The sequence below is a fragment of the Bubalus bubalis genome, chromosome 12 (assembly GCF_019923935.1).
Source record: "Bubalus bubalis isolate 160015118507 breed Murrah chromosome 12, NDDB_SH_1, whole genome shotgun sequence".
NCBI lineage: Eukaryota > Metazoa > Chordata > Mammalia > Artiodactyla > Bovidae > Bubalus > Bubalus bubalis.
The window spans coordinates 72,615,812-72,639,655 of NC_059168.1; the positions used below are offsets into that span (position 1 = coordinate 72,615,812).

The 23,844-nt window shown below is 54.8% G+C and overlaps 1 protein-coding gene across 2 annotated transcripts in view; it reads left to right on the forward strand.

The window, feature by feature from the left end:
- Positions 1-23,844, forward strand: part of OTOF (otoferlin) — a 91,915-nt gene that overhangs the window by 18,944 nt on the left and 49,127 nt on the right. For both annotated transcript variants that reach the window (XM_006046218.4, XM_044926148.2), the window contains 3 exons: positions 8,374-8,462; positions 15,605-15,704; positions 18,449-18,630. In XM_006046218.4, the coding sequence (XP_006046280.2) occupies positions 8,374-8,462; positions 15,605-15,704; positions 18,449-18,630 (371 nt within the window). The remainder of the gene's footprint in view (positions 1-8,373; positions 8,463-15,604; positions 15,705-18,448; positions 18,631-23,844) is intronic.

The window sequence follows — 23,844 nt, forward strand, 5'->3', positions numbered from 1 at the left end:
TGGCTCTGTTTGGACTGGGCAAGGCCTTGTGGCAGCCTGTTCCGTTTGAGATTAGCGTTTAGCTAAGCAAACTCCAGGTGTGCTAGGAGAGCTGTTGTCTCAGCCTCACTCGGGGCCCATCCCACATGGCAAGCTGCTTCCGCAGTCCCACAGCTGTTGGCACAGGGAGCACGGACTCAACCTCCCCACCAGGCTCAGGCCACCAAGGACCATCACAGCCCCCAAGCTGTACCCTCCCCAGTGAGAGCTCTGTCCTTCCCTTCTCTGCCTCCTGGCTGCGTGACTTTCAGCCTCACTTTCTAAGCCTCAGTGACCATATTTGTCAAACGGAGCTGATAATGAGTATGAAGTCTCTCTGTAAAGCCATGATCAAAATGAGGCATTATTCCCTGGTGGCTCAGATGGTAAAGAATCTGCTTGTAGTATGGGAGACCCAGGTTCAATCCCTGGGTCAGGAAGATCTGGAGAAGGGAATAGCAACCCACTCCAGTATTCTTGCCTGGAAAATCCCATAGACAGAGGAGCCTGGCGGGCTACCGTCCAGGGGGGTCACAAAGAGTCAGACACAACTGAGCAACTAACACACACACACACAAGCCTGGTGTCTCGGCCTCAGACAAGCCCCACCGTACAACCCCCTGTTCCTTCCCCTCACCCCCTCCTCAGGCAGAGCCCCAAGGTGCAGGGCCTGGTTGGGTTAGGATGCAGGCAGCCTGGCTCCATCTCTCAGCTCTGCTTCCCTAGGCCTCTGCCCCCCCACCCCACCCCCGTCAGCTGGGCAGAGCCTGTGACTCCCTCCTCACCAAATCTCCCAAGGGACATGTCCACCCAGGTCTCTAGCCTGTGAGCAACCTGATGCCCCGTCTAAAGACACTGTCACTCTTTTCCATTAACTGTACCCTAGGACACCTGAGCCCTGGGTATACCTGACATTCCAAGTTAATCACCATATCCTTCCTCCTCCTAATGCTGCCCAGCACGGGGTGGGGGCGGGGGAGTCAGTCCTGCTGCCCTGAGCCCAGGACCACATTCTGGGCACCTGGTGTGTGTGGGTCCAAAGAGATGCCCCCAAAAGAGAGAAGCAGATGCAAGAGCACACACAGATCCCTGCAGAAACCTGGGCACTGGGAGCCTCCAGGCCAGTGTAGAAACACCAGGAAGGGGTGGAAGCCAGGGAGTTATGAGTGAAAGTATGTGCCTGGATCAGATAGCAGCCTCGAGGTGGGGAGAAGTGGTTCTCACCTGGGGAAATTTACACCCACCCATGGGTCAACAGGGAAGTTGCCAGTTACTACAGTGGGGGGCGCACTGGCACTTGGTGGAATGGGGCATGGATGCTAAGTGACCTGCAGGGCCCAGGCCCCCCCACACGAGAGGGACTTGCCCATCACTTCCCTGGTGGGCAGCCCCGTGGGAAGATCACAGCAGCAGTTTCCCACAGCAGCACCGCACTGCGTCCTTAGCAAAGCCTCATCCATCCAGTCTCCACAGCAACCCACAGGTGAGGAAACTTGGGCTCAGAGAATATGTCTCCTTCCCAAGGTGACAGCTGTAAGTGGCAAAGACAGGGCTCTAAATCCTGGCTTAGATGAGTTTCTAAGCCCCCTCTGAAGGCAGAGTAGAAAGCTGCTTGGCCAGCCCCCCATCGCCCCTGCAAGGCCTTGCTGGCATCTCTCCACAGCCCTGCCTCCGTTTCTCCTTCTAAGAAACAGTTCGCAGCTTGGCTACCACTGGTCAGCAGAGCACACACAGAGCAGGGGAGGCTACCCTCCCACCTCCTGCTCAGGCAGAGCCCAGCGATCTCTCCAAATAGCCTGGACTGCACCCACACTTGGACCTGTCTCCCCATCCTGGAGTAGACAAGTCCTAGACTCTCCTGGCTGATTCCTGAAAGAACCGGCCTGTCAGTGGTTCCAGAAAAAGCTTGAGAAAGGAAACCTCAGCTGCCCCTTGCAAAACCTCCAAAGGCCTCTTGGCTTCCCAGGAACTCCTTTTTCTCACTCTGATTGTGCCCAGGGCCTTTGGGAACTGGCTCGGTGAGGTATAAACACATTGGCCTGGGAGTCATGAGCCCTGGACTTGATTAACACTGAGATCTTGGGCTGGCCACTCAACCTCTCCAAGCCTCAGATTCCCCTTCAGAAAAATAGGAACAGACTCCTTGCTCTCTCTGCCTTACAGAAATGTGGCATGGCTGAAAATGAAATGAAAGATGTGAAAACAGATGTCCCTCCCTCCCCTACTCAGAAAAGGATGAGAGGGCCCGTAGCAGGCAGGGCTGACGAGCCTGAGTTGGGGGACTGGGGGTTGACAGAAAGACAATGCCCTGTTCAACAATGGTGGAAATAGAGCCTGGACTTGGTGTCTTCTTTCCCAAAGGCTGGAACCTGAGATCCTACATTTAACCTACAACCATGGAGAAGCTAGAGAGAGAGGGATTATTCCCTGGTGGACCAGACACACCTGTCTTGTCCATTACTGGCCTGGCACAGGGCTCAGGGAAATGTTGCTGAGTCAAAGAATGAACAAAAGAATGAACCCAACCTGAGACTTGGGTTTAACTTTCCAAGTTAAAGAGAGAGAGACAGCCTTTGTGCCAGGCCAGCAGCCAGCGGAGGCCCCTGGGAGGAGGGTGGGAGGGGAAGGGGCATGGCCACCCCTAGCCTATTTCTAGCCATCTTGTTTTGGCCTTAACCATGCTCTCTGAGGGCCAGACTCCCTAAGAGAGGCCAGAATAACAATAGTACTTGTAGGAATAAGAGCCCCTGTGATGTACTGAGCCAGGCTGAGAGCTCACCTGAGCCTTATATATCACTGCAATGCACTGAGTGGGCATTTCCCTAGGCAATGAGTAGCACATGAGGATTCGAACTGAAGTCTAATTCCAGAGCCGATGGCCACTTACAAAGTGGACAAGGCTCAGCCCTGCCCTCAAAGGGCTCAGTCCAGTGGGGAGATGGACCTAGAACAAAAGAGATACAGTATGAGCCTTCTGAGCCCAGAGAAGGAGAGGTCATCAGCCTGGGGGGCGTGGACGGTCAGATCTCATTTTCCCATTTTGCTTGTACCTGGAAGACATGGGCTGTGAGAAACATGGGTGAGGAACACACCTGTCTGTTCCATTACTGGCCTGGCACAGGGTTCAGGGAAATGTTGCTGAGTCAAAGAATGAACAAAAGAATGAACCCAACTTGAGACTTGGGTCTTTAACTTCCCAAGTTAGAGGTCTCTTTCCATTGCACCCTACAGCTTTGCAACGCATCCTAATATCCTCCCCCTAAAACTAGAGGACTGTCCCTTTAAGGACACTACCTTGCTGATTTAAGATGGTTTCAAACTTACTTGATGAAGCCCAGGATAACCCAGATCATTCTCCAGCCCACATCAGGAAAACCTTTCCGTGGAGTCCTAGATCGCTGGGGCTGATAGGATGCAGAACTCCGCCGCCCTGGCCATCACCTGCCAGGTCACGGCCAAGCCTAGAGCAGGTGAACTGGGTCACAGTTCCACACTCCAGACAGAGGTCCTCTTTCCTCGTGCGTGCATGCGTGCTAAGTCACTTCAGTCGTGTCCAACTCTTTGTGACCCTATGGACTGCAGCCCACCAGGCTCCTCGGTCCATGGAATTTCCAGGCAAGAATACTGGAGTGGGTTGCCTTCCTCTGGGGGATCTTCCCGACCCAGGGATCAAACCTATGTCTCTTTTGTCTCCTGCATTGTCAGGCAGGTTCTTCACCACTAGTGCTCTTCCCTCTTCCCCACCCATCCCTAATGCTTGCCACCTTACTTCTGTCGATGTTCCCATCACAGGCTGCAATTTCAGGTCTGTGTCTATCTTCAGAACTACTCAGGAGCTCCCAAGAGACACCCCTGCTTCCCCACACACAGCCCAGCACAGAGGAGGTGTTTAGCAAACATAGAAGGTACTCAGCAAACATTGCCCCTGCGTGGGGCTTGCTGGCTCATGACAACTGGAGTGGCAGTATTTGGCTCAGCAACTACCTGGAGAGTTTGGAGGCTGAAATGAGGTGGGACCTTAGATGATACATGGGCTCCCTTGGCTGAGTCGCTAGGCCACTGATGTCAAGGCATCTCCCGAGTTAGCAGGTACAACCCTCCACGGCTGTGGCTACAGGAAGAGAAGCATGTTGGTGCTACCTCAGGCTGGAGAGAGGCTCTGTCCCCAGCAGGCCCATGCAGTCCCTGCAGTGTCCATCCCCAGGATGCCAGGCCTTATCCCGGCTCCTGGAAGGAAGAGTAGCACAGTAAAAGTCACTATAATGAGGCACCATGTTGATTAGGGTTCTGTGCCAATGCCTCACCAGCCTCACGGGAACCCCCAGAAGCAGTCCTGGGACGTCACCCCCACTCTCCAGAGGAAGAGGAGGAGATGTGGAGAGGGGAACTAGCCCAGCCATACCCTCAGGCCAGCAAGGACAGCCCTGCAGTCAAGGCAGCCGTGTGAGGCCTGTTTGTTGAGCACCCTCCATGTGGCAGGCTGAGTGCAGAGAGACCCCCCAGGGAGCCCTGTGGCCTCTGCTCAGGCCCTGAACAGCTGAGCGGGACAGTCACGCTATCCTAGGAATTCTGGGGGCCGTGGGAAGGGAGGGGGCTGGCGTGTGGAGGAGAAGGCCCAGGCAGGAGCCACTGATGACAGACCTCCCCGACGTGAAGCCGCCTCCTAGAGAGAGCCACAGATAGCATGGGGGCTGTCACAGCGGGGGCTGTGCAACAAACCACCCCAACGCTCCGTGACTCGAATCACCCACATTTTCATGTTTCTCAGGCTTCTGTGGGTTGTCTGGGCTCAGTAGAGGCTCCTTGGAAATGCTAAATGTGTTCCCTCAGCTGAAGAATTCCTGAAAGGGCATCCTGGTGGGCCTCCTCTGGAGTCTCACCTCCCATCAGGGCTCCCCAAGGCACCCCTCTGACCCTCATTGACTGCCCTCCTCTTTGCTCAGCAAACGGGTCCATGACGGTGGCCTGCTTTTCTCTGTCAGCCCTGGTGACCCAGTAAACTGCACCCTGACCACGAGGCAAGCCAGTGCCTGGAATGGGCAAGTGGAAGCCACAAGCTGTGTCCCCCTCTGGCCCTGTTTTGTTTGAAATGACTTCCTGTTTCCCAGTTCCTCTGTGTGTGTGTTGTGTATGCTTAGTTGCTCAGTCGAGTCCAACTCTTTGGACCCAATGGACTGCAGCCCTCGAGGTTCCTCTGTTCATGGGATTCTTCAGGCAAAAATCCTGGAGCTGGTAGCCATTCCTGTCTCTTTGTATTCACCACGTCACTCTTCAACACCCCCTTTCACAGTTCCTTTTTCTCCCACCCCTTCCCTCCTTCAGGTGCCAAAATCCAACGCACAGACCCTCAGGTGGCTCAAACACCCATTCCCCTTTGTTCTAAGAAAACCAAAACCTTGGTGCCACCCCACAGGCCCTCTCCTCCCTGCACCGTGGCTAATGATTAGGGCTTTGCCATGCTGGGTTATTTCTCTGCAGCCCAATAACAGCAACTTCATTAAGAAAACCACACCCTTGACTGAGTTGGAAGCCTCCAGATGCAGGAGCAAAGCAGCATAATGGGCTTGCTGACAGCCAGGTTGCCTCCCAGCCTCCCCTCCCCACTCCTCTTCCTTCTGTGTCCAAGACCTCCAAAGTCCTCTCCATACCCCTCTCAGAGCCCTCTCCCAGCCCACCCCCTGTCCCTTCCCTTCTCTGCTTCTTCCTCCCTCATCTGCCCGCTCCAACTGACCATGGGGGTGTCAGGGGGTCTCCCTGGGCCTTGGCCAGCCCCGGAGAGAGGGGACATGAAAGCTGTGACAGGCCCTGCCCACACTGGGCGGTGACCGGCCAGGCTGGCCTGGTCCCCTCCACCAGCCCCTGAATCCCCAGTGGAGAATGAAGAGCAGCTCTGGAGCTGTAAGCTTATGGGGTGGGCCCTCAGGAGCCTCCCCCAGCACTTGCTGGGCCACTAACAACAGCGTCCTGTTACTTCTCTGAGACCTCATTCCTCTGGCTGTAGAATGGAGAACACGTGACCAGCCTCTTGGGTGGTTGTGATTACTCATGAATTAACACATGTAAAGCATTCAGACCCACATAATGAAAAGTTCTCTACAAATTATTATTACTATTGTTATTCTTTTTTACTAGCCTTTTGTGCATTCTGAATTTCGTGGGCTATAAAAATGAAACTTAAGTCACTGCTTTCCACCAGCTCTTGTCAAATTCCCCAAGATACCATCCGTCAGTGACACCTTGAGCAGACCTCAGAGCTTTCTGGTCGTTTTGTTATTCAAATCCAGTCCAGAAGCATTTACTGCTCCACCCCGGCTCCCTGTTTTCCTCTGGTCGTCTTTCTCTCAGGCTTACAGCTCAAGACGCAGAGTGAGCCAGGAAGGCCTGCTCTGGCCTCCACTTCCTCCTCCTCCCACTCCAGCAGGGGACGGGGAGTGTGGCCTGATCTGATTCTTGGTCTCTGCTGTGAATGTGGCCCCTCCTGGTGGTGTGTCAACTTCTCTGTGTTCCGTGTGCTCAGTCACTTCAGTCGTGTCCGACTCTGTGCAACCCCCTGGACTGTATGTAGCCTGCCAGGTTCCTCTGTCCATGGGATTCTCCAGGCAAGAATCCTAGAGTGGGTTGTCATGCCCTCCTCCAGGGGACCTTCCCGACCCAGGGATCAAACCAGCACCTCCAGTGTCTCCTGGATTGCAGGCGGATTCTTTACTGTTGAGCCACCGGGAAAGTCTGGCAGCTTCTCTAGTGAGCTCCAATCAGCTCTGGAAGCCTCTGGACACATGGTAGGCCTGCTGTCTTACAGAACACCGGGTGGACAGGTGCTAGGGCTGGATTTCCAACCTACGACACCTGGCTCCACCCCACCCCCAGCTCCTGGCCCAGCCTCGTGGGAGTTGAGGACCCCTCCCCAAAGCAGGCCGCCGTGGGTGGAGGGTCCACGGGCCAACTTGACCCTGACTTCTCTTCGCAGAACCCACTTGACCCAAAGAGCATAAGCCACATAGTCAACACACCCAGCAGTGGCATACCAGGCTCCTGCATGGCCACTGTCCTTGCCCCCAGGTGCTGCATGGGTCTCCTGAGAGGCTGAGGGGACAGGCCAGCCAGTCCACTGCTGGGGGCAGAGGTCACTGGGAACCCGCATGCCAGGCTCCCCTTCCCGCGCTACCTCCCTCTCTGAGTTGTTCTCCCAGGGATGTGCCACAAAACACTGTGCCTGGGATGAGACACTCCAGCTTTCCCTTCCCCTATCTTCTTTTACATGCCAAGAAGAGGAGAACTGGAATGATGGCTGGGGTAGCCCACCTTTGGGGCAGCCCTAGGGAGGTGCCTGGCTTTGCCTATTAGTAGGAGAAGGCAATGGCAACCCACTCCAGTACTCTTGCCTGGAAAATCCCATGGATGGAGGAGCCTGGTAGGCTGCAGTCCATGGGGTCACTAAGAGTCGTACATGACTGAGCAACTTCACTTTCACTTTTCATTTTCATGCATTGGAGAAGGAAATGGCAACCCACTCCAGTGTTCTTGCTTTGAGAATCCCAGGGATGGGGGAGCCTGGTGGGCTGCTGTCTATGGGGTCGCACAGGGTTGGACAGACTGAAGCGACTTAGCAGCAGCAGCAGCTCTCTTTAGTGAGTGGAGTACTTTGTAACTTTTGGCCTCTGTTTTGGGCTCTCCTTGCCATTTCTAGGGCATCAGGGAAAAAAATCTCACTGAACTTCTTGTTCATCATTGTGATTCAATAATTTAGTCAAGACACAAGTGGTGAAGGCAAATTTAGAAATGATGAATGGAGACCAGCTGTCCCCTCTTTGTAGGCCTGACCCTAATCACACCAACGTGCTAAAATCTGTCCCTGAAGTTAACATTGCCAGGGGGAGAGGGGGTGTGACCTGAATGGGGGAGCTTGGGACCTCCCATTCAAGGCAGGATCAGAACCATCTTGACAGGAGAGAGCCAAAGACTTACAACTTCCCTTGGCACACAGCAGAACCCAAACTCACAGCCCACCCTGGTTGCCTCATCCATGCACAAGTGCACCCAGGAGCTGGGAGGCAGCTGGGAGACAGTGGAAGGAGCTCTGGGCTGAGTCAGAAGCCCTGGTTGGCTCTGGGTTCTCTCACTAACCATAGGACCTTGGGAAGATTGTTGGACTTTACGAGCACCATCTTTGACAAAGGACTGGGCAGTACCCACGTGGCAAGGTGGTGCTGGAATTAAATAAGATTCCAGGTGTGAGCTTGGTCCCTGTGAAGCACGGGCTGATGCGAGGGGCTGTCTTAGCAGGGGCCCCCTCCCACTCCCCTCACCCTTCCCTGTCATTTCCACCCAAGGCCACAGCTGCCCCTCTCTCCCCAGACCTTCCGGTGGCCAGTGGCCAGCAGCATCGACAGCAATGAGATGCTCGAGATTCAGATCTTCAACTACAGCAAAGTCTTTAGCAACAAGTAAGTGTGGGCCGGGGTGAGAGAGGTGGGGCACTGGGGGGTGGGTCGGGGGAGAGGGCCCTTCCCTGCTCCTTGCACTGCCCTCTCCTTTGAGTTTAAAGGAGGACCCACATCCTGGCCTGGATTAACCTTCAAAGACCCCCCTCTCTGCTCCCTCATGTTGTCCTCAGAGTCCCCCAGCCCTCTCACAGCTTCCTGTCCCCTTTCTCAAGTCTTCCTCCTTCCACCATGCTGGGCAACAGTTACCTGCCTGAGAAAGTAAAGATATCCTCCAACAGACCATCTACCTGTAGCCCTGAGAGTGAACTTGTCACACCTGCAGAGAACTAGAAGCTCAACGACAGTTTGGTTCAATGGTTTAGTAGTCAGGCAAGCCTGCTCTCAGATCCCAGCTCAGTTACCTACTGTGTGACCCTGGGCTGGTTGCATAACCTCTCTGAGTTCGATGTATGCATGTGTAAAGAGGCTAAGTACTTACTTCAAAGGGAAGCTGTGAGAATCAAGTGAGATAGATGTTCATTCATTCATCCAATCCCTATGTTTACTAACTGCCTACTGTGTGTCAGGCACAGACTAAGTGCTGAGCATGGAAGGTTCTTGACCACTACCACCACTTGGGAAGCTTAAGAATACTGAAATACTGTAATGAGTTGCCATGCTCTCCTCCAGGGGATCTTCCTGACCCAGGGATCAAACCCACATCTCATGTCTCCTGCATTTGGCTAAATTTAGTACATGTTAGTACTCTTCCCTGGAAAATCCCATGGACGGAGGAGCCTGGTGGGCTGCAGTCCATGGGGTCGCGAAGAGTCAGACACGACTGAGCGACTTCACTTTCACTTTTCATTTTCATGCATTGGAGAAGAAAATGGTAACCCGCTCCAGTGTTCTTGCCTGGAGAATCCTAGGGACGGGGGAGCCTGGTGGGCTGCCGTCTATGGGGTTGCACAGAGTCGGACATGACTGAAGCGACTTAGCAGCAGCAGCAGTTCCTGTCTTGAATTCAAAAGCCAAATCCTCTTATACAAGCTAGAGAGAGTCATGATTGAACCACAAAACATGTCAAAAAATGCAAGGGAGGATTACTCACTGAGAGCTCACTATGACTCAACAGTGAGAGAAGACTACAAATGAAAGAAAAGCTGACTTAATCCTGCTGCTGCTGCTAAGTCACTTCAGTCGTGTCCGACTCTGTGCGACCCCATAGACGGCAGCCCACCAGGCTCCCCCGTCCCTGGGATTCTCCAGGCAGGAACACTGGAGCGGGTTGCCATTTCCTTCTCCAGACCTAATCCTAGGTCATATTAATAGAAGCAGAGCCATCAGAGCAGGAGAGATGAGGGGCGAGGGTTCCACTATTCCTCATGCCGATTGCAGAGAACATGAAGAGGCACTGCTTTGTGCCCGGGGGAAAGGACTTTAAATCTTGCCTCCTGACAAGAGGCTGAGAGCCTGGAGGAGAAAATTGCAAAAGACTTGTTCATCCATCCATCCTTTGTCCATGCTTTCAGTCACTCATCAAACATTCACTGAGAAACACTCTGTACCAGCCAGACACTGTGCTAGTCATTGGAGGTGCTAAGATGAGGGGTTAAGACATGCCTGCCCCTCAAAAAGGATTCCTGCCACGTGAAAGAGGAAAGATGTGTGCCAAGAAGCAGGACGAGGACCAGGCTGCACTGCCAGATGACAGCTGACTGCTGGGAGATCTGAGAGCTCTCCAACCAGTGAGCTCTCTGGGGAAGAGGGCTAGCAGAGAGTGGACCATGATGCTGTAGAGGGGTTTCTGAGTCAGGAAGGGTGGAACCACATGGATCCAAGGATTCTGTGGTTTTTATCTCAGGCCCTAGAGATCTCAGCTGAGTACTTGGAGTGGGCATTCCAGGATGGCTGGCTCAGGGCATCCCATCATTCAGGCAGCTGCCTCTGACACCCACAAGAAAGTTCGTAAGACACTCTACCGGGGCCCCTAAAGTAAAGCAGGATCTTCTTCCCTGGGATGAGCGACTGGGTGACCTGTGAGGACAAGAGAAACAGGAACACGCACAATAAGGTGGATGTGGGGCAGGAAGCAGAAGCTGAGGACTGGCAGGGGCGCTGGGCCCCCCAGCAGGACGCACAGTAGATGGTAGAGCACCGGGGAGCTTTAGAGCTCAGTCAGAGAAACCCTCACTGTGCAGATGGAGAAACTGAGCCTCGGAGAGGAGACCGAGGCCACAGGGATAGACAGCAGTGGAGGGGGTGCTAGGATGCTGGTCTTCCCCCTCCTCTCCTGATCCTCAGACTCCCAGAAACCGGGCTATGTGAGCAGTGATGGTGGAAACCAAGGACGTGGAAGAGACTGCTAAATCATCTAAACAAGGGCTGCTAGATCAACCACTGAAACGCTGGAAGCCCTTGAAAACATGAAAACTCCTGCTATAAACAAATCAGAAGTATTTGATAGATTGTTTAGGAAATTGACTACCCTCACAAAGAATATGCTGGAATACAAGGCCTCGATGAGTTGTTCTAAAAAGCCAGCAAGAGGGGAGACAGCAGGGGGAGTGCCTACTCTGATTCTCCTTCTTTCTTTCTCTCTGCCTTCCTTGCCCTCACCTAAGAAAAGGCAGGAAACCCCCACAAGGAGAGACATGGGCCTGGTAGAAGAGAGTCTTGCCATTCCTTAGAAAGCCTGGAGAAGGTCCAGGGAGCTGTCAGCGGCAGAGCTGGGGTGGGGAGGAGTGGCGGTCTTGTGGACAACATAGAACCCACCCTGAGACAGGCCAGCTCTGGGAGTCAGAGAGGTAGGGCGGGTACTTGGAGTCAGGTGGGACTCAGTCTCCCACCCTGGAGTCTGGGCTCTATTTCCTGAGCCAAAGAAACGGTCCCTCTGGTGTGTGCCTTCTGTCCCCACTGTGGTCCAGATCAGTCACCAGGCTCCCTCTGATGAGGGAGCCAAGCCTCTGGGGAGCCTCTGGGCAGAGCAACCAGCAAAGCCACACCCACAGCTTGGGACAGTGGCCCACACCCAGCAGACCCCCATTACTCTATGGAATGATTGAATGAATGAATGTCCCCTTTGGTCAGGAGGAGATAACGTACAGGGTGGGAGCATCTGGGAGCCCAAATCCAAGTGGCCCTTCTTCTCTGAAGAACTTAGGGTGCTCCAGGAACCCAGTCACCTGACTGGTGCATTTGGGAAAACTGAGGTAAAGGAGGCTGATGTGAGATTTAGAACGTTGGGTCTGATCCCATCACCCATCACAAAGAAGGGGACTTGCCCTAGAAGCAGAGGGCAGTTTAGGAGCTGGCCCCTCACCCAGCAGTTGTAGGGGCTGTGATTGAAGAAAGAAAGTGTCCTTGTCAGGGGCCGGGAGATCCTGGGTCTGCTCCATCCACCTAGAATGAGGTCCTGTTTTGAGAGTCTTGGGCTTCCCTATGAGGACTCAGTGAGTGTTGGATCCAGAAGATCTTGTACGACCCCCTCTGCCTGTCCAGGGCCCTGTGAGAGGAGGTTGGCCTGACCCAGGCACCAGTCTCCTGGGACTCCTGAATAATTCAGGAGCCAGGAGAGCAGTGGAGGCACTGCCAGGCCTCGGGCACTTGACACCAGCTCCCAGGGGAAAGCAATGAATTATTGACAGGTCCTGGAGCCTGGTTGCAGCTCTGTTGTGGTCAGTCTGCGGGCCCAGCTGTGTGAAGGCCTCCTCCCTGCTGGCTGAGTACCCGGGGATCCTGCCTCCACTCAGCCTGCCCAACTGTGGGCCCTGTTGGTAGGATGGGTGGGAGGGGTACTCTCTTTGTGGTGGGTAACCCAGATGAGCTGCATAAGGGAGGCTGTCCAAAGATGGATGATTCCAGCTCCTTCACCAACAGCTCAGGGATAACTGAGGCCCAGAGACTGTCCTTGCCCAGGGTTACACAGCAGAGTCAAGGCAGAACCTAGTCTTCAACTCAGACCTCCTGACCCAGGGTTGGCACTCCTTCCTGAAGAATGGATGGCCTCATGCCTGCACCTTCCAGGGAAAGGTCCCAGCTCTCCAGGGACATGGGAGCCCACCTGGGCCCCCTCCCAGGCAACTCCTCCATGCGGACCTACCCAGAGGAAGAGAAGCAATAGGCACACCCTGCTGAGCTTCCAGCCAGTCCAGACAGAGGGCAGCAGGGGTCGGGGTTGGATGTGGTCTCTGGGGTCACCAGACAGACCAGACCCAAGGCTTCTTTCCTACACCAGCTCCTTCCCCAGAGAACGTCTATGGAAGGGGTTGAGGGCAGTGTTCTGCTAGAAGCAGCATAAGGGCATGTGTTTTGAAAATGTGTTTTCATAGCAAGCACCCTGGTTTTGCTTAAACAGTATGTTCCAGACGTGTGAAAGGAGGAAAGTTTTATAAAAATGTTTTTCTTTATTCTTTACATAAGACTAAGATCACATCAACTATCCATTTAAAAGAATGCTATTGCAGGACAAACTCTCCTCTTATGTCCCTTGCAAGACTAAACTCCGAAACCTTGGTTAAGCTGGAAGGCCAGAGCCTTTTCTGGGCACTGGTGGGGCAGTAGCCCATCCTGCCCCCTGGGGGTGTCTTGTCACACTGCAGCAGCTCTACAGCTCTCTGGGCTTCTTCTAGGGAAAAGTTGTGCTCAACTGGCCCTGCTGCTGCTGCTGCTGCTAAGTCGCTTCAGTCATGTCCGATTCTGTGCGACCCCATAGACAGCAGCCCACCAGGCTCCTCGTTCCCTGGGATTCTCCAGGGAGTGGGTTACTGGAGTGGGTTGCCATTTCCTTCTCCAATGCATGAAAATGAAAAGTGAAAGTGAAGTCGCTCAGTCATGTCCAACTCTTAGCGACCCCATGGACTGCAGCCTACCAGGCTCCTCCATCCATGGGATTTTCCAGGCAAGAGTCCTGGAGTGGGGTGCCATCGCCTTCTCCGCAACTGGCCCTAGTAGGGCCAAAAGGGCCTGAAGTTCCAGTCGGCTGTGGTAGAACAGGGATTCTCAAAGTAAGCTCCCCAACCTCCATCATCAGCATCACCTGGACACAGGTCAGAAATAGTCATTCCGCTAAGTCAGAGCCCCTGGCGTGGGGCCCACTCCCAAGGGCTGATGGTACACATCTCTCCCGACTCTGTGTTCAGTGAACTTCACATGGGAAGATTGAAACTGACCTTGGTGGGGGTATTTACACCACGAAAATGGGCAAAAGCTGCAAGTCAGGACTGCCCTTCCCCTCCCTATTTGATATTTCTGTTGTTAAACAATGGCCAGCAAAACCACGGGTGGGTGGGTTCCAGTTGTCCGAATTTCAACAAGCCCTCCTGATGATTCTGTTCATGCTAAAGTTTTAGTTCAGTCACTCAGTCGTGTCCGACTCTTTGCAACCCCACTGTTTTAGAGCCTGAAGAGATGAGGCTGCAAAAGCCCAGTATATATGTTCATGCCTAGAGTCTACTCTTAGAAGGGCTTCACAGGACAGAAAGCTAAGAGCCCACCTAAAGTTGAGACTCAGGGGCAGCGACGCCTGGTCTCCTGAACCCGGCCTGGCACTTCGGTCTGCACTGCCCAAGCTGAGGAGAGGCCAGGGTGCCGTGGGGGAGGCAGCTGCCAAGGGGCTGGTCTGAGAAGAGTCTAGAAGCCTTGGTGGGCTCTAGAGTGGAGGAATAGTGTGAACATTTTCACCCTGAGGGAGGGTGGGACGAGCTGGCAGATGGAGCTCTGAACTTCAGAGGAAAGCATGCATTCTGACTGCTCCTGCCACTTCTTGCTCTCACACAGACAGGAGGCTTTTATAAACAGTGTCTGCCCTCCAGAGCCCATCAGGAGGATACAAACATCAAACACATTAAAGTCAGATTCCACCTGATACCTCATCTCACCCAGAGTGGCCATTAAATTAATTGCATCCCTTCCTGCTTTCTCAGCCTCACTTTCCTCCCCTATAAGCCAAGAGCAGCACCGGAGGGCCCCAAGAGCCCCTCCTGTCTCACACCCTGTGGATGCCCGCCCCCCCCCCGAGCTTTTGTCCCTTCAGTCAGAAGTGGTGTGTATGTTTTCATCTACCCAACATGAATCACCATGCGAGAACATCTCTCTGAGTACCCTCTTCTCCCAGAGCAATAACCTTCAAATTGTGGGGCAAAGTGTGGGACAACTCGACTCAGTCAGCATTTATGGGGCCCCCACTGTTGTTCATTAATTCTAGCCAGTAGATTTTGAGATTTCCTGTGAGCCAGAAATATCAACTAGAGGCTGAAATAGGAAACAGCCACTTCCTTGGAAAGGCTCACAGACTAATGTCAGCCCCTTGACAATGACCAGACAGCTTCCTGGAGTGCTGGCTTCGCACTAGGTGTGCTGACGAGAACTTGGTACAGAGCATTTCTGTTGGTCCTCTAAGCCGTAAAGTAGAGGTATTAGCTCATCTTAGGAGAAATCTGAGACTGAGTGAGCCCAAGTTCGATGCCCAGGTAGCAGATAACTCTCTAGTAAGTGTACAAGCTGGGCTTCCAATCCTCTCTCTCTGACTCCAGAACTGTGCCCTTTACATCACTGCCCTGCATCACCCCTCTAGGTACCTAGGGGGATGGGGAGCCCACAGTCAAATGGGTCCTTGCCCCAAGGAGCTTGCAGAATGCAGGTGTGTGGGGCATCACTAATGATTCAATAGAGGATGAATGAGCCAGTGGTGCCGGTGAGGAGCAGAGATCTTGGTCGTCATTAGGGAAGTGGAAGGGGGTGGAGCCTCCAGTCCTTCCCCACAGCCTCCATACTGGGCATCTGGAAGCCGCTCTGCAGGGGCTGAGCTGAACCCCGAGACAGCACAAACCTGAGGAACACAAGCCCCACCAGGGTATCACAATCCCAGTCTGTGACCATCCCCCCTGGTGCTCACTGTCCTCAAGCTCTCCCAGGAAAATGGCTCTCATACATACAAATACACACAGTTGTTGGGGGTCACAGACCCTCCTGGACATGCCGCTCTGGCCAGCCCCAGCTCCTGGGCCACCTTCTCCAACCCCAGCTTGGAGCCCAAGCCAGCCCTCTCCTTCTCCAGCCCACCGGTGTCTTTCACAGCCAGTCACAGCCTCTTGGGATGTCAGCCTTGCTCTCTGACCTCTCGATGTGAAACCATGAAGACCGTGCCCCTCTGCCGTTCACAGGCTGATCGGGACCTTCCGCATGGTGCTGCAGAAGGTGGTGGAGGAGAACCACGTGGAGGTGACCGACACGCTGATGGACGACAACAATGCGATCATCAAGGTTGGGGTGCCCAGAGAGTCCCTGGACATGCCCATTATTGGGTCACCTGGGGGCCTGTTCACCCCTGCCCCCACCTGCACATAGCGTGGTCTAGGCTGGGTCTCCTCGTGGGTAGAAAGGTGCTGTGGGAGGAGGAGACTCAGGTCAGACTGCTGGAGGCCGTGGGGGGCTGTGGGGAAGCCCTTGAGGGTGGCAGACACTGGAGCCCTTTCTGCAGTGAGAGTACAAGTGACGGTGACTAGGGGGCTCCCTCCCTTCTCCATCAGGGAGCCTTCCATCTGGACCCAGCTCAGGGGTCACTAAAGAGGCATCCTCGTCATCTGAAAGCCAGCCCGAGCCCCGCTGGCCTCTACAGGGCATGGCCTTCAGGCCTGCCTTGGCATCTAAGACTAGCCATTCTATGAGGGCAGGGACCTCTTTCTATCTGTCACAACCCATCCCTGGACTTCCAGCAAACACACATGCACCAGTGATGTACAGCCTGCAGGGACTTAATACACAAGCAAACAAAGGAAGGAAATAAACCAGTCGAGATGCCCAGTCCCCAGGCTCTGCTCTGATGCATCTGTCCCCTTGAGCTCATTCATGCCCACCCCTGGGCAGCTGAGCCTAGTGGTGAGGAACATGGCTCCTGGATACAGACCTTCGCTAGGCCACTCAGTAACCGTGTGACTTGGGCCGGTTACACATCATCTGCAAAGTGAGCAAAATTATAGTATCAACTTCACAGGACTCTTCTGAGGATTAAATGGAAATGCACAGAAGGGGCCTGGGACAGTTAAGTATATAGTAAGTGCTCAGTAAATATTAGGTTGGTCAAAAAGTTCATTCAGGTTTTTCCATAACATCTTACAAACTTTTTGGCCAACCCAATAAGATCAGTAGCTATTATTTCCTGACCTCAGTTTATCCAGATGTAAAATGGGGCTGCACCAACCCTGGTCCCACGTATGACCCTACATAGTGGTCAGCAGAGTAACCTCAGAAGTAAGACTGCAGCCACAGGGAGCCAGAATGGAAGGAACCCTCTCCGAGGAACCCCAAGGGTGAGGCAGAAATTCCCACAGTGCCATGGTGGCTCAAGACACTTCCCTGCTGAGAACAAGGGGCTTCTCCACTTGGCCCCAAAGAGGTCGTTCTTCCACATGTAGGCATGGGCAGGTGTGGGGGGACCTCTTGAAATCAGGTGAGTTGGGGTCTCAGCAACCACAGCAAAGGGAGAGAGGGTGAAAAACAAGCTCCAGACACTGGTGGTGTGGAGGACTTGGAGAGGAACATAGATGTCCAGAGGAAGAGCATAGAATGTGAGAAGTAAAACATGAGAGAGAACTGAGGGAATGGGCAGGAACAGACAGACAGCACAGCCCGGGCCTTGTATTTCTAGAATCAGATGTAGGAATTCAGTTGAGGAAAGGACTTACAAATTATCTAACTCACCCACCACCTACCTCTGCCACCCATTCTGTGGATGGGAACTCTGAAGTCCTAGATGAAGAATGGATTTAGCCAAGGTCAAACAGCTAGTCAACAGCAAAATCAACTCTAGGACCCCGGACCTCTGATTCCAAGGCCACCATTTTCCCACCATAACAGGCTTGGTCTCACCAAACGGACCACATTTGCTCAGTGGGAAGGATGTGGGGCTTGAAGTCAGCCAGGCTGGGCTCACATCCCAGCTCCGTCTCTTGTTAGCTGTGTGACTTGAGCAAGTAACTTAACCTCCCTGATGTGTTAGGTAGGGCAGGTTGACGTGTTGGGAAGATCAAATGAGTTTACATCAAGCATCTTACCATGATGACTAGCGCAGTGAGGTTTCAGAAAATGTGTGTATCTTTCCCTTCCCAGGGGAAATGGAAGGCTGGCATCCCGAGGCGCACTCACTGAGTGAAGGCTGCCTGTGGGGGTCCCCGGAGCAAGCCAACTCTGACTTGGAGAGGGGGCAAGCATGTCTAGATGTCCTAGCACCCATGTGGGTTGAGGAAGGGATTAGAATGAGTCCTCCCTGTATACCAGGGAGAAACCAGAGCTGAGAGGAGGGCAGTGGCCCAAGGATACAGAACAAGACGCCTAATCAGGGTTCTCAAGTGCACAGCATGGGTCCAGGTTTGGGGCTCCACGCTCCCCTAGAGAAAAGTCCAGGGTTACCTGATGGTACCTCCTTTCCAGAGTAGGAGGGTAGGTGTCAGATGGGCAGGAAGAATTGCTGAGACCACGCCTTTGGAGGGTGCCCAGGGTCTGGGCTCCTCTGCTGAAGGGTTCATGTCATCACATCCCAACGATCATCAGGAGTGAGGGGACATCAGCTGACTTCAGGCAGACCACCCCTTGTCCCTGCAGGCAACCCTCGTTCTGAGGACAAGGGGGTGACCTGTGCCCTGGGGACACTGGAGGATGCCCTTGATTCTGTGCACAGTGGACTCGGAGAGCCCACCCCCAGCCCGGGCCCAGCTGTCCAAGTGGGGCCCCCACCCCCTACCTTGGGCACCAGGGCGGGAAGAGAGCCATGCGCAACGGGATCTGGAGCCAGAGCCCGTTCTGTCAACTGAGTCTGCACTTGTCAGTCTTTCTGAGCCTCTGTTTGCTCATCTGCAAAATGGGAACATAATGGGAGGACTGTCCCCAGCTCGCCCTCCTTCCGTGAGTTAAGGGTGTGGAATGACCTTGTAAAATCATGGAGCAGCAGAGTCCACGGGATTACGATTGTTCCTGCCATCCCAGCCGCTCAGCACCCCTCTCTCCTCCAGACCAGCCTGTGCGTGGAGGTCCGGTATCAGGCCACAGATGGCACAGTGGGCTCCTGGGATGACGCGGACTTCCTGGGAGAGGAGTCCCTTCACGAGGAAGAGAAGGACAGCCAGGAGACGGATGGGCTGCTACCCGGCTCCCGCCCCAGCTCCCGGCCATCAGGCGAGAAGAGTTTCCGGAGGTAACAGGTTGGGCCCTCTCTCCCCAAAGACACAGGGAGTGTGCCTGGGCCCTGGTGCCCCTGGAAGGCCCCTCTAGGCCTGGCTGGGCTCGGAGCACAGAGCCGAGTTGCTGGAGAGTCAATACAAGAGGAGGGAAGGGGTTTCTGCAGCCCCCCCTCACCCACAACTCCAGAACTCACTGTGGAGGCAGCAGAGTATCTGCAATCAGGGCCAGAGGCCAGGCTTCCCCCTGTGCTGAGGGAAGCGACACTCTGGGAGGGCAGCGTCTAACATGAGTAGAAGAGGCTAGACCTCTGGCCTCCTCAAAGGAAGGGAAAAGTGGACAGAAGGAGGCCCTGATCTCTCTGGCCCAAGACCCAGCAGCGCCAGACTAGCCCCAGGCAGCCTGGCTCGGTGAAGACACAAGGGAAGGGCGGGGGTCCCTTCCAGCCGGGGTGAAGCCAGCAGTCCTGGTGGGGACCTAGCCTCTCTTCCATTGAGAGGATGGCATCCGGCACCCTCGGTGTCCAGGAGTCACATCTGCAAAGTCCAGCCACACACAGAGGACAGGATGCTGGGTCCAAATGCATTATGTTTCCAAAAAGGGAAGTGCAATTGTACCACTCTTAGGGCCCAGAGAGGCAGACGCTAGGCTGGTAAAACATTCTCCGCAGGTAACTGGAAATCATGTGTGAAACACAGGTAAGTCAGCGGTGCCTCAGAAGGATGGGGATGGGTTTGGAGAGAGGGGTTGTTCCCCTCCCACTGGAAACATCTCCCTCCCATTTCCTTCCACCCTGTCCTTTCCAAGTGAAATTTATTCAGTGCTTGTCCTGAAAAAGACACAGATTCTAAATTAGGGTAATGTGACTTTATATTTTAATTACATGAATACATTTTCCTTTTTTGCCCTTGGACCACTCACCCCCACCTGCACACAGACAGACAGACAGACACACTCACATATAAGCTTAAGACCCTGGGAGCCAAGTGAGGAGTAACAGTAATAAAGGAACATGCCTGCGGCAAATGTCACTGGACCTTCGCCTCCAGGCCAGCCATGGGGTGGGCGGTATCACCCAGGCCACTTTGCAGCCAGTCCTCCTTAGACTCCAGGCTGGGTGGCATGGAGAGGACATACAATCTGGCCTTAGGAGACACAGGCCCGAGTCCCAGCTCTGCCATTTTCCAGCCTGTGACCCTTGGCCCATCACTGCTACCTCTACAAGGGGGCCCAGGACAAGAGGAACCCCTACCCTAGTGCTGGGAGAGCCAAGGGGTTGACGGAGGGTCAGGCTATAACTGGGGTGCCAAGTGCTACCCCACATGAGGGCTGGTGACAAACAGGTTGTTGGCTGGACAGTGCAGAGGGTTAGGAATTGGTCTGAAAATGGTGAAAAGAGAAGGGACCCAGTGGGGAGCGAGCATGGGGACAAGGACACTAAGGGTGCCATCAGGTCCCCATCTTCTGTCCCCTTAGAGAAAAGAGCTTGTCTGAGACTACCAGTGGGCTTTAAGAAAACTCTTTAAGAAAGGGCTTTCTGGGGACAGACTGGATGCCTCTCGAGGGCCATCAACTTCAGGGAAAGGAACGCTGGCTCTGAATCAGGGGAGCTGAGCCCCAGTGAGTTGCGTCCTGCTGCCACTAACTGAGTGACTTCGGGAAAATCGCTAGCCTTCTGGGTCAATAACAACAGTGGGTTGAGCATCCTGGCCCCCCGCCCCCAGCTCCGACGTCCAGAGGGAGGCAGAGGTTCTCTGGGTCCTGTGGGGCGCACACATGGGGAGCCATTCTCCAGAGTTCTGGGCAGCCAAGATGGCAGCAGGGTTGCTGCAGCTCAGGCAGTGTTGAATGAGGCCCTCTCTCCGCCCACGAGTAGGCCAGGGTGCTGCTGGAAGGAGCAGTGAGACGATGCAGGCAAGTCTGCTGGGCTTTGGTCCTGGACCTGCAGATGGTCCCGGGCCCCAGGAATTCGGAGACAGAGGGTGTCCCATCCTTCCTCAGGCCATGGCCTGGCTTTCCCACTTCTCCTGACCCTCACACAGCCTCTCCCAGGGCAGTGGCAGGAAGCAGGAGTGAGAGGAGGGGTTTACCCTGGGGATTGGGAATGGGAAGAGGTTGATGACTGCAGACCTGGCCGGAGAACGCATGGCAGCGACACCACCCCGGGCGTTCTCAGGGTCTGTGCTGGCAGCCCCCACGCGGCCGGAAATCCATGCTCACACTCACCCAGCCCCTCCAGTGCAGGCCGGTGGCCCCGGGAAGACCAGGAGCTCTGTCTGCAGTCGTCAACCTCTTCCCTTTCCCAGTCCCCAGGGGTGGGTATAGAGAACCTGGGCTTTGCTGCAGTTTCCTGTAGCTGCCTACAGGGGCCACTGGGGCTTCAGTCAAGAAGTGTGGGGTTCTGAGGAGAACCTGATTTTGGTCTCGCAAGCCTCAATGTGTCTCATCCTCCTTATGTAGGTGCCGGCCAGCCAGGCCTGTCAGCTGTGGGGTCTGGGAGGAAGCCACTGGCCAGAGAGCCCTTCTGAGAGAATGTGGCCAACAAAGGGACAGGGAAAAGGAAAGGATGCATGTGTCTCAGCTCTGCCCCCAAGCCCGCCCTCGCCTGCATCTGCCTCCAGCCCTCAGCCCCTCCAGGGAAGGCCCATCCCCTTGTAGGTCAAGGTGCCCAAACTACAGGGCGCCCCTCTGTTGTTTTCCCAACAACTCATTGCCGGCACTCAGCAGTGTCTCGCCTGGTCGTCTGGACCCACAAGGGTCTGGTGTGGGAATCCACTCCTCCCTGTTGGTCGTGGCTGGGTGGGGTGCAGGCTGGAGAGGCCGGGGTGGGGGGCTGTGGAGTGAGTGGCAGGAAACAGCCTCAGGCTCAGAACTGGTGGCAAGAGATATCTATTCCTTGGAGGGCAGAGGCGATGATGTGGGGTCTTCTTCAAGGGCCTGGCTCCCCCTGCTGGGCTCCTGCCATCTCACCCTCCCTCCTGGAAGGGACCTCTGCAGTCACTCCTCTACACTGCCAAGGCCATAGGGATCTTCCTGGAAGTTCCTCCTATTGGACCTCAGGGAAGCAGCCGGCAGCTCTGCCCCCAGCCCCCAACCTATCACCACACGCACCCCTTGCCTCCTATCAACCCTCTCCTCCTACAGTCCATCAGTCCCAGGCCCTGGCCAGTCACACGCCCTCTGAGTCACTCCATCTGCTTGTCTAGTCCCTGTTGGCTGACAGTGCCGGCCCGTGGCCAGTGCTCAGCCAGGGTCCCCTTCCTTCCTCCTCCCTTCCCACAGTCTCCACGTCACCCCACCACAACTTGTTCTACCCCGAGCAGCATCTGACTTTTTGGCCCAAGATCCTTCTCAGATATTATCAACCCATCCCACTCCAAGGGCCCTACCAACAAAGCTGCCCACAGCCAGAGCTTCACCGCCGCCTGGGCCCCGGGCTGGGCCTCACCCACTCGCAGGGCTCCCTCGCCCCCTTCCCTCACCTCCCTTGCCATCAGTGCTGCAGAGAGAGGGAATGAATTACTAACTCCAGGGGCACTTTGTTCTCAGAAGCAAAAAGTCGGGGTTCTGGGCCCCGTATGTCAGTGTACACCTGCCCCGGTGTCTGAGGAGAGAGGAGATTTCAGCCCTGAACACACACATGTGCACACACACTCAAGTGCCTGAGTGTTTTCACACGCTTACCTGCATGTACGTTCTATCTCTGGGTGACACCGAGGTGCTGCATACACCACCGGGTTCTGGTAAGGATCCCCTGTTAGAAAGGACAAACAAGGGAACCCAGCTTTAATCTCGAAGCTGCACTGCAGAGGCATATTCCAAGACTCTCCTTATTTTGTCCGCCTGCCTGGCCCTACGGCCCTCCTCCTGCCTACCGCCCTTCCTGGTGTCCCTGGAGATGTAGGGGTGCCTCTGCTGGGTCTCATCCTAGGGGAGGGGAGGGAGGGGGTCACTTTTCTTGTTCTCCTTCTGGGTCATTCTTCTACTCCAGTGGAGACCCATGGAGACCTCCCTCCTATGTCTGGGGCCAGGGGGCAGCGGGCATGTGTGCATGGCTGGGGGCTCTGACAGAGATGCGCATGAGACATGTGCCCCAGCGTGTGCATAGACGTGTGTGTGTGTGGGGAGTCAGCACACTCAGCCTCACCCCCAGAGTGCAAGATTCCCACGGCCCCTCCCCCCACCTCCCTCCACCAGACTGAGCTCCAGAGCTGCAGCCACTCCCAAGCAGCCCAGAGGAGCTAGGGTCAAGGCCAAGGTGAGATCTGTGGTAAAGCGGTGCTCAAGGAGACTCCTCCCAAACTCAAGTCACTTCACCTGAGGTGGGGGTCCTCTTCAACCCAAAGGCCACCGTTTTGATTCCCTACCCCCATCCCATGGTTGCTTCTAACTGTGCAGACAGAGCGCTGGGGGTGGGAGCCTGAGGAAGAGGTGAGTGAAACTGAGACAGAAAGAGAAAGAGCTTGTGTGTGTGTGTGTGTGTGTGTGTGTGTGTGTTGACTAAAGAACAAAACTTACCTGGCCACTCTGGAACACTAAAAACACAGTGTGGACTCTAGGAGGAAAGTCAGGCCTGTCCAGGGATTCAGGGAGGGGTCCCCTAGCAACAAGGATGACCATCCCCACCCTTGTGGGCTGAGTGATTGAGGGCAGGCCACACAGGGCTGTACAGTTACTAATATTAATGCTAGCTGTAGTCCCTAAAGTGGTTGTAGTAAAATCAGGAGAGTATTATTTTTCACAAAAAGAGGGGCTTTTCCCTTCTCCATTTCTACACTGAGAGTGTGGACCTGTGCAGGCCCCTTTGCCAGCCCAGAGGCCTGGAGTGTGTGCAGAGGGGTAGGGCGGGAATGTGCCAGCATCAGGGAAGCAGTGAAAGAACGTTCCAGAAGGGCTTTCTGGAAGTCACCCTAAGGAGGAGGAGGAGCCCTGCTCTGAACCCTGGACCCACAGCTGGCTTATTGCTGCAGACCCAGAATGTCCTGGGCCCCCCTTTCTTCTCTGAGTTCCTCAGAGCCTAGGAGCCCCTTACTCCATTGGAGGGGATCAAGCCGGAGGAAGACAGCCTGGTGGCCCGGGCATGAGGCATGGCCTGGCTCATCTAACCTTGTGTTCCCTGTGGTACCTGTGACCCACATCCTGAATTCACCAGACCCTGACCTGGGGCGGGGGGAGATCCAAGGACCCTGAAGCCTCCTCTGTCACCAAGGCTCCAGGTTCTCCTGGGTTT